The following is a 16,827-nucleotide window of genomic DNA, read 5'->3' on the forward strand; positions in this document are numbered from 1 at the left end:
TGCCTTGCTGTGAAGAGGTCAACATGGGAGAATAAGGTGCTGGAGTCAGGGCCAAGGTGCATGAGTTTGTCTCTCTAGGCATGGACTGTGAGGTTCCCAATTTGATTAAGTTCTTGATTCAGTTCCCTCACTGAGAAATAGGTATGTTGATCAAGTGAGGTGGCCCTTCTGTGTGAATGGAGAAAATGTGTTTCTAGCTAGGTGACAGCATTAATGACAGTAAAAGAATCAAATGCTAAAAAGATTAAGAGAGAGCTCCCTATATCAGCCCCTAAACCCGCTTTAAAGTTCTCATTCTGGAAAAGAAGCAAACCCACCGCAACCAATCTTTCCTCTCCCCACTTTGAAGGCTTTTCTTGATTGAAGTAGTTAAAATGGATCATGAATGAATGCCATGCTGTAACTCTCAAAGCAAGGTGGTTTCTAGAGTAGAACAATAGCATCCGTGACTGAGGATGAGGCTGGACTGCAGTTTTCGGGATGCTTTGTGGTTTGGTCTTGCTCCATGGTGATGTTTCACTGATTCGTTAACGCAGCTGGGAAGAGCAGAGAGAATGTCCTGTGTGTTAGGACAGGATGCGGGATGTGAATCTATCTCCAGAGGTTGGAGAGGTCTGGGTTTCCATGAGGTATCTACATGCTGAAGAACACATGACACGGAGGCAGAGCCTGAAGATAATATTCCCTGACTCAGGCCACTGTTCCACAGGAAGAGGCTCTACCTTCTGCTGCTTTATCTCTTCCACATTTCTTATAACTGCTCTCTCCCCTAACTTCTGGCAAAGCATAGTAAGCGACACATGGCAGGAAGCGCTTTTATTTGAAGCAGCCTTCCCAGGATAATAGCCTTTCCTCCATTTTTATATGTAAAAGTTTAAAACTACCTTGGCCTCAACTAAATTTTATCTTCCCTTTATATAGTGCGTCAACTCTGGCAATGTTAAAAAGCAGGGAGACTTTGAAGCAGGAGAGACTTTTTTGAGGCCCCATGTCCATTCATGACAGCTGGCTTCCATAAGTCCTTTGCAGGAACCAACTGTTAAACGCAAGTACAAAATAATGACTGGGCACAGTGGATTATCTTAATTAACTACTTAATAATCATTGTCATTTGCATATTTAAATCTGTCCACTTGACAAATCAGTTCTTGCTATTGGTAAATTCTATTCAGGGTACCTCAATACATGTTTGATAAATATTTTTGGTTTTCATGATTAAGACATTATGGGGTGTATTACTCTTCTTAAGAAGGAAAATAAAAAGGTGTGATAGAAAGAATGTGCACCAAGCATTTTAAGGCTAGCTAATGAGTTAAGCTTCTGAGCAATTTAATGTCTTAGAGCCATTATTTCTGAGCTAGCTTCAAAACTTCATAAAGTATTTTTCCTTGGGAGTGCTCTATAAATACGCCCAGAAAGTCATGCTTTTTGAAATGTAAGACTCCTTATCAAAGGGATGAATACAGCCTAAGTATGTTATATGGATGTTTGAAAATGCCACAATTAAAGCCATTATTTCATACAATTAGCTCATAGTTATAAAAATAAAATAAAATAAAATAAAATAAAATAAAATAAAATAAAATAAAAGAATCCTCTGCAAGCTTGACTCCTGATAACTTCTTTCTCCCTCTTCCTTCAGGTACTGTCCCAGTAACACCCCCCCAAGCAGGACCTTGGACACCAGTTGTCTACAGTCCTTCTACAACTGTGGTCCCAGGAGCCATAATAAGTGGCCAGCCTCCCGGTTTTGGTCAGCCACTCGTTTTTGGTACAACCCCAGCAGTACAAGTTTGGAATCAGCCTTCATCATTTGCAACCCCAGCTTCCACTCCACCCCCTGCAGTCTGGTGTCCTACCACAGCTGTGGCACCCAACGCTTGGTCATCCACAAGCCCTCTGGGGAATCCTTTTCAGAGTAATAATATCTTTCCACCTCCCACCATGTCCACTCAGTCCTCTCCTCAGCCTATGATGTCCTCTGTTCTGGCCACACCTCCTCAACCACCTCCCCGAAATGGCCCACTAAAGGACATTCCCAGTGATGCTTTCACTGGCTTAGACCCCCTTGGGGATAAAGAGGTCAAGGAAGTGAAAGAAATGTTTAAGGACTTCCAGCTGCGCCAGCCACCTCTTGTGCCCTCAAGGAAGGGAGAGACACCTCCCTCGGGGACTTCAAGCGCCTTCTCCAGTTACTTCAACAATAAAGTTGGCATTCCTCAGGAGCATGTAGACCATGATGACTTTGATGCCAATCAACTGTTGAACAAGATTAATGGTAAGTTTGCTCAATTATCTGCCAACTAATAATTCAGCAGTCATACAATCCCATGGGGAACTCAGAGGGACCTTCTACGTTCATCAATAGTCTACTTCCTCCTTCCTCTGGCACTCAGAGCTATGGAGGTAACTTAACCATTCACCTTAGAGCCCTTTACCTCAGCCAATCCCAGGGATTGGCCCAATGCTGCCCTCTAGTGACTGTTCTCAAAAAGGCCTCTTATCTAATCCATATACCATGGCTAAAAGGAAGGGACTTGTAAATGTCTTCCACTTCAGATAAAGTATATATGTAGCTTTCTGTTCTGTGATGAATAGATAGAGTCCTGGTATATGTGGTGATTTCTAGCTCACTGGTGTGAAGAACTTAGTTTCATAGCTAAGCCAGTCAGGGAACCTGTGCTGTGTGTATGCAAAGCTTGTCTTCAAACTACTTGGGTTCTTTGCCTTCCAGAACCACCAAAGCCAGCCCCCAGACAAGGTGTCCTCTCGGGTACCAAGTCTGCTGACAATTCACTAGAGAACCCTTTCTCCAAAGGGTTCAGCTCATCAAACCCCTCCGTAAGTATCAAATCCTAGAAGTACATGTCACAGACACCTAAAGCCTCCTGAATCTACCTTTCCTATATGTTAACCCTTTAATGAGAATACCTATTTGGCTGTGATGTGTTCTTAGGATACTTCACAGTGGAAACATCCCATCAAGTTCATCTGGGATGAGATTACATCTCACAGGCACTATCATCCTCTGAACTTGAGGCGTTAATACCATCCAAGCTCCTCCTTTGTGCTTCCCTTAATCTTATGAAGACATAATGGAGAAGCTGAATCAAAAGAGTCTCTTAAAAACCTTGAAAAGTTAAAATCCTTAATCTCCCATTGATCATCCATCAAAAATAGTTCTTCCAAGTTGAGGGAGATAAAGGCAATTCTCCCCAGCCTTGACTTGGAACAAACAGTGCTTGTCTGATTGGCTTACCATCTAACTGATGCTTACAGGAAGCTGAAGTTCTGTTATGTGTTATTGTTATGCCTATAACAGTGTTTGTTCTATTGGCTTCATCTCCTAGGTGGTATCTCAGCCTGCATCTTCTGACGCCCACAGGAGCCCTTTCGGAAATCCTTTTGCCTAGCTTCTGTAAGTGGAAGAACCTTCTTAGTGTTGTCTTGCGGTGGTTGGATGGTGAGAGATGGTGATTTAGAGGGGGAAGCATCAGATTTTGTTTTTATAATTCCAAAGATGTTAGGTATGTGTAATTTAAGAGTAATAGACATGGAAAGCAATGCTCTGATAATTTAATAATTTTTAAAAAAATATTTTTTGCAATCATAATCTAGCTAGGAGATATAAAATTTTAGCTTGTGTTGTTGATACTTCAGTTCTATATGGAAATAAATTCAATAGAACATATATTTTTAACCTTTTAGGGTTATTTTATGTTTATTTTTCTCATTTTTGTGACAAGGTTTCACATATTCTCTCTGTAGTGGAGAATGACCTTGTTCTAATCCTCCTGCCTCCATCTCTTAAGTGCTAGTATTACAGACGTGTACCACCATACTCTGTCTTCTGTAGTCCTGGAGATGAAACCCAGGGCTTCATGAATGAACCCGTCTCCCAGCTAAATTCCCAGACCTACCTTTCAAAAGGATTTGTGTTCAAGGGGCATGGGTCAGATAAGTCAGCTAAACAAAGAACAATACAACTACTCTGCCTTGTCTTTCTTCAACAATGATCTCATGTTGGTCCCTGTGGTGGAATGCATCACTCTTACACCAGAGACAACTGGAAGTGCTACCTTGGGAAGCAATAAATGTTCAAAATGAGTCAGAGGCTTGGGTGTTCCATCTCTAGTGGACATTATACTAAAAAAGCTGAATCTCTGCCAGTATGTCATGTAATCTGTTCTTTTCAACAGTGAATGACACCATGTGTGTTCTAATTTTATAACATTAAAGAGAAGAGAAAGAGGAAGCCATATAACACTAGAGAAGGCATAGCAGAAAGAACAAAATAAGAAAAATCCATATTATTCCAATATTTCCTCATCTAAGCAAGGCTAACCTCTATCTTGATTCATCTATAATAGATAAATTTCTCACATATATCAATCATAGCATGTATTTCCCATTATCCATGGAAAATGCATTTCAAACTTCCCCGAGGATTTCTGAAACCATGAATTACAACTTAGTGCCGACCAGCTTTTTTTTCCCCTTATACATAAATGCCTAAAATTTAATTGATAAATTAAACACAGAGATTAACAGCCAACATGAATAACAACAACCTGTAAAATTAATAGATTAGGTGAAGAATCATTTACTTGCCATGTCACTGCAAGAAAATGCCTGACACCCAAGAATTGAAAGGTCCTAGTTCACCTTGATGGAGAAGGTCAGAGCAGTGGGAACTTTTACCATTGGCCAATAAACAAATATGAATGCTGCTCAGCTTGCTCTCACCTCCTTACTTAATTCAGAATTCCATCCCAAGGATTCCCTTCCATATTTAGGGTGATTCTTCCTAGCTCAGTTACTCTGATCAAAAGATAAATATATTTGGTCTAGAGCCACACTCCACCCTTTAGACTAGCCTTGATCTTATTATATAGTTGTGGCTAGCATTGAGCCCATTCTCCTCTTTCTTTGGCCTTCTGAATATTGAGATCATCAATACATGCTATCATATCTGGTGTATATTACTGTCTTGGTCAATCTTCAGATCAGCTCCGGGATATAGTATCACTAACATCTGAAAAATAACATTTTAATATGCCGTACATTGATATTCAACCCAAAATATTCTAACCATTCCTTTTCATGTTTCTCTAGGAAGTTGTAATGCTGACTATCCAGATGAACAAAAGACTGGCTTTGGTCAAGGACGAAGCAGATAGCCAGAAACGTACTGACCTCCGTCCTTGCTCGAGCCCTTACGTATTACCTGTTACCCTACTTGTCTTGGCCTCTTGTGCTTGTAAAATGCCTTTCACTTTCTGTCTAGGCTAAAGCTAAACTGAAGCTATGGCTTTACGTAAATTAAGCTCCTAAACTCTCTAGCTCAAATATAAATGAAGTAGCTTCCCTATCAAATCCCTGTCTGTTGTCCCCCTAGAACCTTCCAGAATATTCTCCATTCTACCCTCCACTTGGGAGGTGTGGCCACCTTTACCCGTAATATCACACTGTCTTGAGTAAATGTCCCAATCCTCATAGCTCTCAAAGTCATTTGGGGTTTCTAGTGTGCAGCATAAACCTAAGCATCTTATTAATAGGAAAGCAAGACACCCTGCTTCCCATTCCCACACAGAAAGATTTTTTTGTTTAATAAAATGAAAGTAAGACTAATTCTGCAATCCACTGGAGGACCATTTTGAGATGATCATTTCTCAGCTAATTGTGTCATTTAGCAATCCAGCCCCAAGTGGTGCTTACATTTGACTTGAAGAGGAGAAAGGTCTAACTCAAAACATAAGGAATTATTCAAAGCTAATAAAACAGTTTCTCCCTGGGGCCCCACATTGTTTTCATACCAGACATTTTGCAGCTGTTTGACCCTGATGACATTATGACCTACATTTTCCTTGAAGATACTGATTTTATTTCATGTGATTTTTTTTCTCAATAAAGATGATTATTGTGTGCATTACTAAAAATATATATTATATATATATATAAATTCTCTTCATTCTGGTGATTTCTCCCAAGACCTAGGCTATTCCATTTTTAATCTCTTGCTGGATATTTTAAACGAGAGGAAAGCAATGTTTATCTTTCCCTGTCTTTCTCTCTCTTTCTCTTTCAGTTCATTTTGCTCCTGGGTTTATATAAACAATACCTCCCTATTACCAGCACAGTTTTTTTTTTTTTTAACCAGGCAAAAAGCATTAAATGACTCACAGATCTGAAGTGCGCATACCCACTGCAGTCATTGTTAGTCCAGGGGCTAGTCTTCTGGAAGGTGCATCATCTTCATCCTCCCTATGGCTTAGGGGACCATTCCCTTAGACTGAAGTTTCATAGAGCAATTTAACACAGTAGAGGAACTGGACTCTGCTCAGTAATGAAGGACGATATTCTGAAAGCTAAATGTGACTGTGCCAAACACACTGGGTCCTTACTGGATGTCATGCTAGGCCTTTATCAAGTAACTGGAAAACTTTCTTGAAGCCACAATTGTGGACAAATACTTGGGGTTATCATTGAAAAAAAATCTGCCTGCAATATTTTCCTCATAACTTTGGAAACCTACATAGCACATTTTCCCTTTCAAGCCTTTTGTTATACAGGACTGAAGGGTTTGTTCCTGCCAAGTTGTGTTTTCTTAAGTTTATATTGAGGGTTTTTTTTTAAAAAAAATATTATCTCTTAACCCAAAATGCTCAGGTTCTGTGGATGTCAGTACAATCTTACTTTCTGCTGGCAGAGAATGACTGCTCAGGTTTTAAACAAGGAGCTAGCCTTGTGAGCCTCTGATTAAGCCCCAAGCTGAAGTCCTGTGGGTTTCTGTTTAATGCTAATTGTTAATTATCTATGATATATGTTTCTTTTTTCTTGTCTGACTTCCTACTCAGTCATTATAAACACAGACTTGAAATCATACTTTAAAAATTCCAAATACCTGAAGATGTGCTAAATGAGAGGTAACTCATTCTAGATAGTCAAATTTTTTTAAAAATGATGCTCAGCCGCACGACTGTTTTGTATGTACTCGTCTTCTTGTGCACTTTTCTGTATGCAAATAAAGCTATAAATTTACTCATTCAATAAACTGGAATGACAAAATCCTCATGTTGCTGTCAGCTCACTCTAGAGTTTGACTCCTGCTTTTGGGTCGACTATTACCAGGTAGAAAACAGGTAGAAGGAGAGAAACTGCTGGTCATCCACCTTTTGTCACATTGATAAGAGAAAGTGGAAACCTGTGATGTAAAAAGTAAATTGTCCAGGCTCTTTCAGTGTCAGTCTCTCTCACACCCATAGCATTCCCTTCCTGTGACTTTAAAGGACTTGGTAGATAGAAGTTGCTCCAGACCCTGCCATATGATGGCCACTCGACAGTATTGGTTCATGCCTTTCGTCTTTTGCTTCTCTTATTCAGTCGTGGTTGACCCCACACAAAACACATATGTAGGGGTCAGTCTGGCTGGGTGCTAGCCATTTCAAGGACCTACAGTGGCAGGCAGGCAGGTCAGTGGTCAGCTAAATACACTCTCCATCATGGTGTTCTGGTTTAGATTCAGGAGTCTCATTTCAACAAAGACCTGGAACAAATCCTAAAGCAGGTTCTAGAAAATACCAAAGACTGAATAGTGAACATAATAACTCTAAAGAGTAAGATACTAGGGAGGAACATCCTTTGGGTGTATACCATCACGGGACATTTGGTTCTCTTTCCATGTGGCTCACTGTGGAAGTACTTGCTGAGGGCTAGCCATTGCTTGTGTACAAGAAGACATTCATATAAACACAGTAAGAACCCCTGTTGGACAAAGAGGGGTGTGCTTATTGAAGTAGCCCTAAAAACAAATGGGAACAAATCTATCCCATACACTCTTTAGTAGACATGGTATTTCAACCTGTGCTAAAAGTTTTATATTTCATGGGAGGCCTGGAGCTTCATTTAAGCATCAAATGTGTCTAAGCAAAGAGTAGAATGGTTAGGGTTAACCAGAAAACGCTAAGGTTTCTTACACAAATGCAACAGAAAGGGCAAAGGTGCTGGATTTTCTTAAGATAACCTCTCTTTGGGGACACACTACACCAGTTACGAAATAATAGTTCTGCTCTACATAACCCAATGAGAGGAATCTGTAACCATCACAGCTCATATAAAATTGGCCCTCAGGTTCTAAAATGGCTGCAGCTGCGCTATCAGCTTAGAGTGTTTTTCTACTAGGTATTTTGTGGCAACGCTGTTGTAGTGGAGTCTCTTCTCCCACAACATCAGACTCCCCCATCAAGCCAAGAAGTGCTGTTCTGTCTTCCTGTGCTGAAAGCAGGGTGGGAAAGGACAGGACATAGCTAACTCAGGAATGTGGTTGACCCTAGAATTACCTGATGAGTGAGGACTCTGACCCCAGTGCCTGGAATTGGTTCAAACTAAAGTCTTGGACTGAAAGATGGGGGTTGCCCACAGTGCCTGGTAAATATTTAAGCTATCACCATTTAATGAGATTGCTCAACAACAAAGCCCCTAATGTGTTCTGGGAAATGGCATGTTTTTTTAACTAATTCTTTTCTGCTAAAAATAACCAGAATTCATGCCCTAAATCTATCTGACACACATGGATGTGAACAAACCCATATACCAGCAGCAGATCTGTTAACGTGTCCTAATTTTAGTGATGCTGATGGACTCGGGCCAGCCACTTGTCATCTTACTTCATGAGTACCCCAGCCAGTTCGACCTTGCTTTGCTGGAGTAATATGCCTAATTACAAACTTCTACCTTATACTAAAGTCATGAGAGCTGGACTCTACAGAGAACACAATGTGAACGTCTAGTAACCAAGAAGCTTATAATAGTTAAGAGGAAAAAACAAACAAACAAACAAAGACAAGTTATGAAAGTCTTCATGACTATATTTTTCTTGTAGTGCTGTTTATAGAGGTGTATGTCAGTCCTCTTTCCAGTCATTGATATTTACAGTGGTAAATATTATTTCAGTTATTATTTAGTTTGTTGTTGCTGCTGCTGTTGTTGTTGTTTTAAGTGGAATAGGGTAACCCCGGTATACTGGAGTAGAATCACAGCTATGTTTAGAATATATTTAAGTACCTCTGCCCCTTATATTTAATGAGCACCATGAAAATTTTCATTTATAGTCAGGGGAGATGAGAGTATTAGACATAGAAGATAATAGGGAAGGAAAGAAAGAGACTGGAGGAGTCAACATGACAGTTGCCTCCTGCTTCCTTTGCTGACCCAAGAGATTGGTTTGGGACACAAATGGTAGGAAGTGACAAAGCTAGAAGCTGTTGAAGATATCTGTTTTAATGAGAGGATAAACACTCTAGGATCTGAGTGACAGTTCTCAACCTGCATTTGGAATGAACAGGCTACAGGAATGGAAATGCTCAGAGAAGCTACAAGAATAGACATCTTGACCTCAGGGCCAGGATTATAAAGCAGGAAAGTGATTTACACACACATACATACATACACACACACAAATACACACACACATACACATGTACACACATACACAAACACACAGAGAGATATATACATACACACATACACTCCTGTGTGAATGTATGTGTATAGTCACTTGCCACTTTGAAGAATCTACCTTTAAAATAAGAACCTGTAAAATAAAAGGCAGATTCTGGTAAAGGGAGTTCAATGTGCCGCACTCTGGGAGGCATTCGTCTGATGGAATGGACATTTTAAGAGAAAATAAAATAAGTAGTGAGAACAGACCAGCCCACTTAAGTGTGTGCATCTGTCTGATAGGGAAGATGAACTGGCAGCAGAGGAGCAGAATGCAGTTCTTGACTGACAAAGTTGAGGGAAGCCAACTTTAACATACAAAATGCAGCCCTGTGGATCTCTAGTTGTTCCTTCACCTGTTAATTCCTATTATTCACAGGTATGTTACATTTGTTAGGCATTGAGAATGACAGCACACAGGAACTCCTAGAACCTGAACTTTATGGTTGTCCCCAGGTTCTCAGTATTCAGTGGTTTGATGCCCCCCCCATCTCAAACACATGCTGCAAATGAAGGTGAAGAGTTTGAGGGGGCACTGAGGCGGGCTACTGAGGAGAGGCTTTAAAATGAACCAAGGACCCCCCAACCTGAGATCCCTGGGCAGTCCAGAGAGCTCATGCTTATCAAGAAAAAGCTTTTGAAAAGAATTATCTTAGACCCTTTAAAAGGGCCAAATGGAGATGACACTGCACCACATTTTTTTCACGTTAGGAAAAACACAACTACATCAAACAAAACAAAGCAACAACAACAACAACAAAACCTCTTCAGGCTGTTGCTCAGAGTACCCGTGAATCTCTACCATTCCAAATGGGCAAAGGTGTTCTATCATTATGTGAAAGTACAATTCAGCAACGTGAGATTTAAGAAGACAAAGAAAAAGAAAATCTTACTGATAGAAAATCATGAGTTGTCTTCAAGGCAACCCCTAAAACTAAGAAGGAGCCAGTTTGTTGCACTTCCGCTGAGTTGCTGTACTAGAGGGAGCAGATATGGTAGGCACCTTCACAGAGCTCCAGGGCAACAGCATGAGCTGATTAAAATATTAACAACAGGTACTCAAAACTATGGAGGGAAAGCCTATACACTATGTGCCTCATGCTGAGATGAGCCTGAACAGATGGTAGAATCTCCATAAGCAAGCAGTGTTTCTTTACCTCTGTGATGGAACCATTGAGAATCAATTTTTTTGCATATCTAGGTAAGCCAGCATGTTATAAAGTTCCCATTTTCATCTCTGGCAGTTTTTATGTGTTATCCCAAGAAAGATGTTAATTTTTTTGCTCTTCCAGTTTAATTCATCCTAACCCTCTCTTTCTCCAAGATACACACAAAGCACAAGCCTCACTTGAAAATATATCAGGTACATGGTAGATGTCAGGATCCTGGAAGAGTTAACAACACTGTCAAAGTCAAAGCCACATTATTCATATAGTGTATACATGATAGAGTATATGTCGTCAACTTACAGATTGTTATTATATTTTATTCATACTGTTGCATTGTGTAGCCTGATGATAAAATCAAGTAGCAATTTAGAATATTCTCCCATTCCAACCAAAGGACCAAGATGTCCTTTTCCCTTCTACTCCTCAAGACAGGAGTCTCCCAGGAGAAAGGTGATTTTGCAATGTCTAGTTGTGATAACTTACCAATTTAAAGACTCACTGTCTAATCAACTGTCATCACCTCAGTAACACAGAACAGCACTCTATGCTAACTTAGTTCATGTCCTTGGGCCTAAATACATCATGAAAGTGTCCATAGGGACCATACAAGAGTCTCCCGTGTACTGTGACAGAGCTGACAGAACTGGGCTGAGTCCAGATGTCACCCATCTTATGGCTCATGGAAAGTGTCCCTCTGGCATGGATTCATTCACTCACATAGCTGTGAGCACGACACCTTTAAGAATCAATCTTATTACTTGACAATTTTGCATGGCTTACACGGCAAGCAAGCGCATGGTCTCCACAGTAAGATGAGAAGTCTGTGGAATTAGTTCAACTAGTTCTCAAGCTCTATGCGAGAAAGTGAAGAATATTAAGAAAAGGTGGAGATCAGAGACTTTACTGTCAGTGGCAATAGGTTAGATAGTTCTAACATAACTAGCTCCATCTTCCCCCCAACCAGACATCTGTTTTACCTTAACCTATGCTAATGTTCAAGATTTGCTCTGTTGTAATTAATATTTTTCTATGAATGTCTCTTAAGAACTGTGTCAGGGAGCCACACAAAGTGGTGCAAGATCATCCTCAGCTATGCCAGGGAAGGGTTTGAGGCAAATCTGTTTCCATAAAACAAAACTGTTAGAAACAGCTGAGTATGGGTTCATACCTGTAATTGTAGCAATTGGGTTTAGGCAGAAGGGCTGCAGCAAGTCTCAGGCCAGCCTGAACTGCCCTGTCAGACTCTGCCCCAAACAAACAAACAAAAGAATAGATAAGAAGAGTGTCATGAGACACCGTAAAGCTATAATACATTACCCACAAAACTCCAACACATCAGATATCTCTCTGCCTCCATTGTGTATTCTAAGTCCCAACCCTGGCCACACAAGATTTGAGAAACAAATCAAAGAAACAAAACAAAGAAAGATTTGAGAAGCCTCAATGGTTAAATTTGAGTAAGATAGAGACTAACAGACTTCCACGTTTGCAACCTCCCCAGGTCATTCTCTGGTGCAACCAGTGTTCTCAGAGAGGTCACATGGTCCATATTCCTCAGCGCTTCTAGAACCTCTCCCCTCTCCATGGCCCTGGAGAATGTGGAGCTGTCAGGCAAGCAGTGTTCTTCATGGGCAGAGAAAAATTCTGTCTTTTTGGTGTGTGCTTCCATCACAAAAAGGCCAAATCCTTTAGGTGGCTATCGCTAAAGCCTTTTGGTGCTTACTTTGTATTATTTTCAGAAGAATATACATATAAGAAAGAGGTGTGTAAAATGTACAAACAAAGCTCACGTTTCCACACTGTAGAAACAAGCCACACGTCTGACTTTCAGAGGGAGAGGTGGTTAGAATATCTCCACCTAAGCCTTGACTTTCACCCTGCTGTTTCTGTAGTTATTCTGAGCCTAGACCTCTATGAGAATAATCCATAGGCCTCTCCCATAAATTGTGCCTCTCTCTTTATCTTCCCTTCCAGAGTCTCCCAAGGAAAGAACTGCTAGGATTTTGTTTGATTGGTTGTTTTATTTTTACACAACCTGTCCTAATTTTTCTCTACTTTAGCATTTATTTTTTGGTTTATTGCACAATGACACTTTGTCAATAAGAGAAAATAGCAGTCAGAAATTACAATAAATGACTCTCCATTGGCTGGACTTTGACACTTACTTAGCACAAACCACCGCCCACCCCGGAAAAAAACTCTGAACATATATGAGCAATAATTGTCCCCGTCCTCTGGTTGCAAACGAATGCTCTGCGGGACTCCAGAGCTGCCTAGGAGGAGCGGCATGGCCCCAGGCCTGACCATCACCTTAGCCATTGCAATCTTTGCCTTGAATATCAATGCACAGAGCCCAGAACCCACTTTCAGGTGAGTCTATGGCTTGTCTGTTTATCTCTGGAATTCTAGTGTGGAATCTGCTGTTTCAGGGTCCAGGATTTAACAGCAAAGTCGAGACAATAAAGGTTAAGCTAAACAGTGATGTATAAAACACCCAGGATTTAAAGTTTCTATACAAGTGTATTCATGCTTCTGGGCCTTTGTTCTAAAGAAGGAACTGAAATGTTAATACTAAGATATTCTACTTAAACATTTAAAATTAAGGGGGGGACTATTGTCTCCAGTTTGTGATAAATCAGTGTTGATCAGTGTCTATGGGCTAAGAAATTTACAATGAAGGAAGTTAATCTTTCTGTCCTTTATCTCAAAACCCAATACTTTTTAACTGATGGCTGCATGTCCTTTTGGACCCTACATTGAGCAAAGGTTAATTATTTGTCTCTTCTGTGACATCCCATTCTGTAGCCCACGTTCTGTGTCCTGGGTCTTAGAGTCTATTTGCTCTACCCAAGAATTGCCGTGGTGCAGCTTTGATGGCTATGCTTCCAGCATGGCCTCTTTATTTCCTTCTTATCTGATCCTTCTTGGGGTTGTAAAACCATAAGGTGTGGTTTGCATATGGTGTAAGGGTGTCCCCAAGGTTGCACGTGCTGGAAACTCAGTCCCCTGTGTGGCAGCAGAAAGAGGTGGTGGAGCCCTTAAGTGATAGAAGGTCTCAGGATTCCACAGTCATAAATAGACTGTCTCTGAGGAATGGGCCAAGCCTAACAGGAGTGGCTTCTAGCAGGTCCCTCTGGCTAGACTCTTTCTCCAACCCGCGTCTCCTTACACATGTGACCCTTCTGAACACAGAAACTTCCCATTTTGCTTCTAGTGACCACGTTAAGGTACAACCATGAGAATCCTCTCCAGAGGCCTGTGTCATGCTGTTTGTAATTTGCAGTCATGAGAATTGTGAGCAGAATAAAATTCTCTCCTGTACGCATTACCCACATCAGGCATTCTGTGTCGGCAACAGAAAACAGAGTGTGACACCATGGCAAATACACCCATCAAATAAATCAACAGGACAGTAAAAGCCTCCTGCAACATCACTGCACCCAGGACTGCTAGAGATCACGCCTACTGAAGCTCTCCCATCCTCCCATGTAGACACCACAGGAGAAGACACAAATACAGTTTGTTCTCTAAGGACAGAACAGAAAATTGCCCCAATGCCAACACATGCCTGGACACTGTTCCTCTGCCTGCACTAATCTTGCACTGTACCCAGTTCCCCTAAGTTTAGTCACAATCTATTTTGACTTAGCTAGCCAGCTTATGCCACCTTTGCCTGCCTTCTGACAGAGGGAGAGGTGATTCGGCCTGGGCTTCCCCCCACCAACATGGGTTTCTGTTCACTTTCCAGGAGAGGACTCACAGTGGAGATCCGCAGATCCACATGAGCTCTGGGATGCGTGCTCAGCCAGGCTTTTCTCCCTTCTCCCCTCCTCCTCTGCGGACATTACCTAATCATTATCTCTCGGTTCAGAAAGTATTTTCACTTTCCGGGTACCTTAACTTAGAAGGTATGCGTGCGAAGACAGTTACTGAAGGCAGTTTTGACATTCTTGTAATTAAGCTGACCCTCTCTTAAGGTTTAAAAAAAAATTAAACAACTCAAATTTCTGGACCAAGGCTCAAAACTGAAAGGCTGTGGGAAGACCGCAGTTGCTATGACGTTCGCACCTCCTGGGTCTGGTCATACTCATATTTCAGGCAGGGCTAGGGAGACCCCTGGCTGGCCCCAGATTCTGGCACTTACGTTCTCCAGCTTTGCTGAACCTCCTGCACTCTCACAGACATGCCCTTCAGCCTGTGCCAGAACAGTCCCACTCGGAACGCTCTGTGCTGTGCCCTTTAAGATGGAGGGTTCGGAGACTTCAGGAGCTACGTGAGATCATTTACGTGAACAACAGCAGCAAGATTTCAAATGGTTTCTAAGCATACATATTCTTCAGAAGCTCATAGCTCACATCAAGCCGCCATTGTCTACCAGTATTGCGGGTCAAACCACCATTGACTAGCAGCTGTGCAGGCTGGAATGAATGGATCAGAGTCTCTGTACCTTAGTTCCCTGATCCATAAGACATTGATTGTGGCTTGTTCCTGTGGCTGCCAAAGCAAAGTCCCGACATGAATTGTTTTAAACAAGCTATCTGTCTCCCCGGCTGGAGGCTGGAGGTCTGACATCAAGATGTTGAGAAAGTCAAAATCATTCTGTCACTCGGGTCAAACTCAGGTCCTCGTGTGGGCACAGCAAGCATTTTACCTACCAAATGATCTCCCTAGCCTCCAGATTTCTACTTTTATATGGACACCAAGCATACACTTCCATGATCCCATTTTAACTCAGTCACCTCTACCCAGATCCTATTTACAAATAAGTTCACGCTCTCAGATACCAACCAGGTCTTAGAACCTCAGCGGATCGGATCATTCATTTCTGCAGTTCAATCCGTATACTTATGCTGACAGAATTCATCTGGTAGTGTTTTCATGTGAATGTTAAGTTATCACATGTGTGACATACTTCAAGCTTCTGCCTCAGGCATGTAGAAAGAATTCAATAAGCATCAAGTAATTATATATATATATATTTCACTGTTCTTTTTGCTTTCAAACAATTCCTTGTTCAGGAGGATTGGAGTTACAGTAGCTTCTGAGGAGGTCACAAGGTTCAGTGGAAGTTTGACAACAGTAAACTGTGGGTATTTCTAACTCTCACCTCAAGGTGAGTTCCCAGGAGAATAGGTCCCAGGGAAATCATCATCTCAGATGTTCCTTTGGGTAGTAGAATGGAAATTCTGACAACTAGTATGAGAAGGAAATAACAGCTCAAGTACAGCTTCAGGAGCCAGGCTACCTGGAGAGTCCAGTCTCTACCGTTTCACAGCTGCACACCCAAGCCAAATGCTATTTTCTCCAAACTCGTGTATCTTAGGGGATATTTCATATTACATGGGTACATGCATGCTTTCAGATCTCGCCCACAGTGAAATATCTGTGTCATATTTGCTGTTACTAGCTAGTCCTGGTGTATAGCAGGTCCTCAGTGAAGGCTGTTCTATACTGGGTCATTGAGAATACATAAAATAAGTGTTTTAAACTCAGGGATGTGCCTTAAAACATTAACTCTGAGTATTTTATTATCTTTTTATCTTCGTGAACTATGTGAATTTAACATACAGTTCCAAATAGCTGAAATTTCCCCACAGCTAAAGATTCTTCACACAGCAAATGTCTTCCTGCTTGGCCCAAGTACACTATTTTGAACGTGAGCAGCTACAATGGTTTTCTTTTTTCTGGAAACCTCTCTTCCTGGAGGGAAGACAGGACCTTCCTTTAATGCATTTCTGGCTCAGAGTTAGATCCCCCGTGGTGCTGGTGTGCATTGCTTTGATCTGGGGAGTGCCTTCCCAGCTGAGATTGAAACACTGGGAGATGGGCTGGCCTTGATAGGCACACTTCATCTGAGAGCCCCGAAAGTTCCCGGCAAAACAGAGCTTTGCTCCGCCTAATAGCTCAGCAGGATGACAGGCAGGCGGTGAGTCCTGTACACAGGCCATCCTCAAGCTACAGAAGATTATCTGCTGAGTGAGTCAGAGGGGTTGGCGAGGTAGTGCTGGACTCAGAGGGTGGAGGAAAGGCAGAGTTATTCAAGGTCACTGGTCTCCTGTCCTAATATTTATGCAGTGTGCTTATTCAATAACACTCTGTTTACATAACCTTTTCGTCGTCTCCCCCACTAATTCCTCAGAGTCCTGCTTTTACTTTGCTC

At 41.5% G+C, this 16,827-nt stretch overlaps 2 protein-coding genes across 5 annotated transcripts in view; both read left to right on the top strand.

Annotated features, from left to right (window-relative positions):
• Positions 1–7,074, top strand: part of Dab2 (DAB adaptor protein 2) — a 51,764-nt gene extending 44,690 nt beyond the window's left edge. For all 4 annotated transcript variants that reach the window (XM_028767545.1, XM_028767547.1, XM_028767546.1 and 1 more), the window contains 4 exons: positions 1,643–2,278; positions 2,735–2,841; positions 3,351–3,418; positions 5,116–7,074. In XM_028767545.1, the coding sequence (XP_028623378.1) occupies positions 1,643–2,278; positions 2,735–2,841; positions 3,351–3,413 (806 nt within the window). In that variant the 3' untranslated portion in view covers positions 3,414–3,418; positions 5,116–7,074. The remainder of the gene's footprint in view (positions 1–1,642; positions 2,279–2,734; positions 2,842–3,350; positions 3,419–5,115) is intronic.
• A 5,805-nt stretch (positions 7,075–12,879) lies between these two features.
• C9 (complement C9) overlaps positions 12,880–16,827 on the top strand; it is a 47,844-nt gene continuing 43,896 nt past the window's right edge. Inside the window, exon 1 of the mRNA XM_028767553.1 lies at positions 12,880–13,037. Within this exon, the coding sequence (XP_028623386.1) occupies positions 12,916–13,037 (122 nt within the window). The 5' untranslated portion in view covers positions 12,880–12,915. The remainder of the gene's footprint in view (positions 13,038–16,827) is intronic.

Source organism: Grammomys surdaster, unplaced genomic scaffold, assembly GCF_004785775.1.
Source record: "Grammomys surdaster isolate TR1022 unplaced genomic scaffold, NIH_TR_1.0 174, whole genome shotgun sequence".
NCBI classification, from domain to species: Eukaryota; Metazoa; Chordata; class Mammalia; order Rodentia; family Muridae; genus Grammomys; species Grammomys surdaster.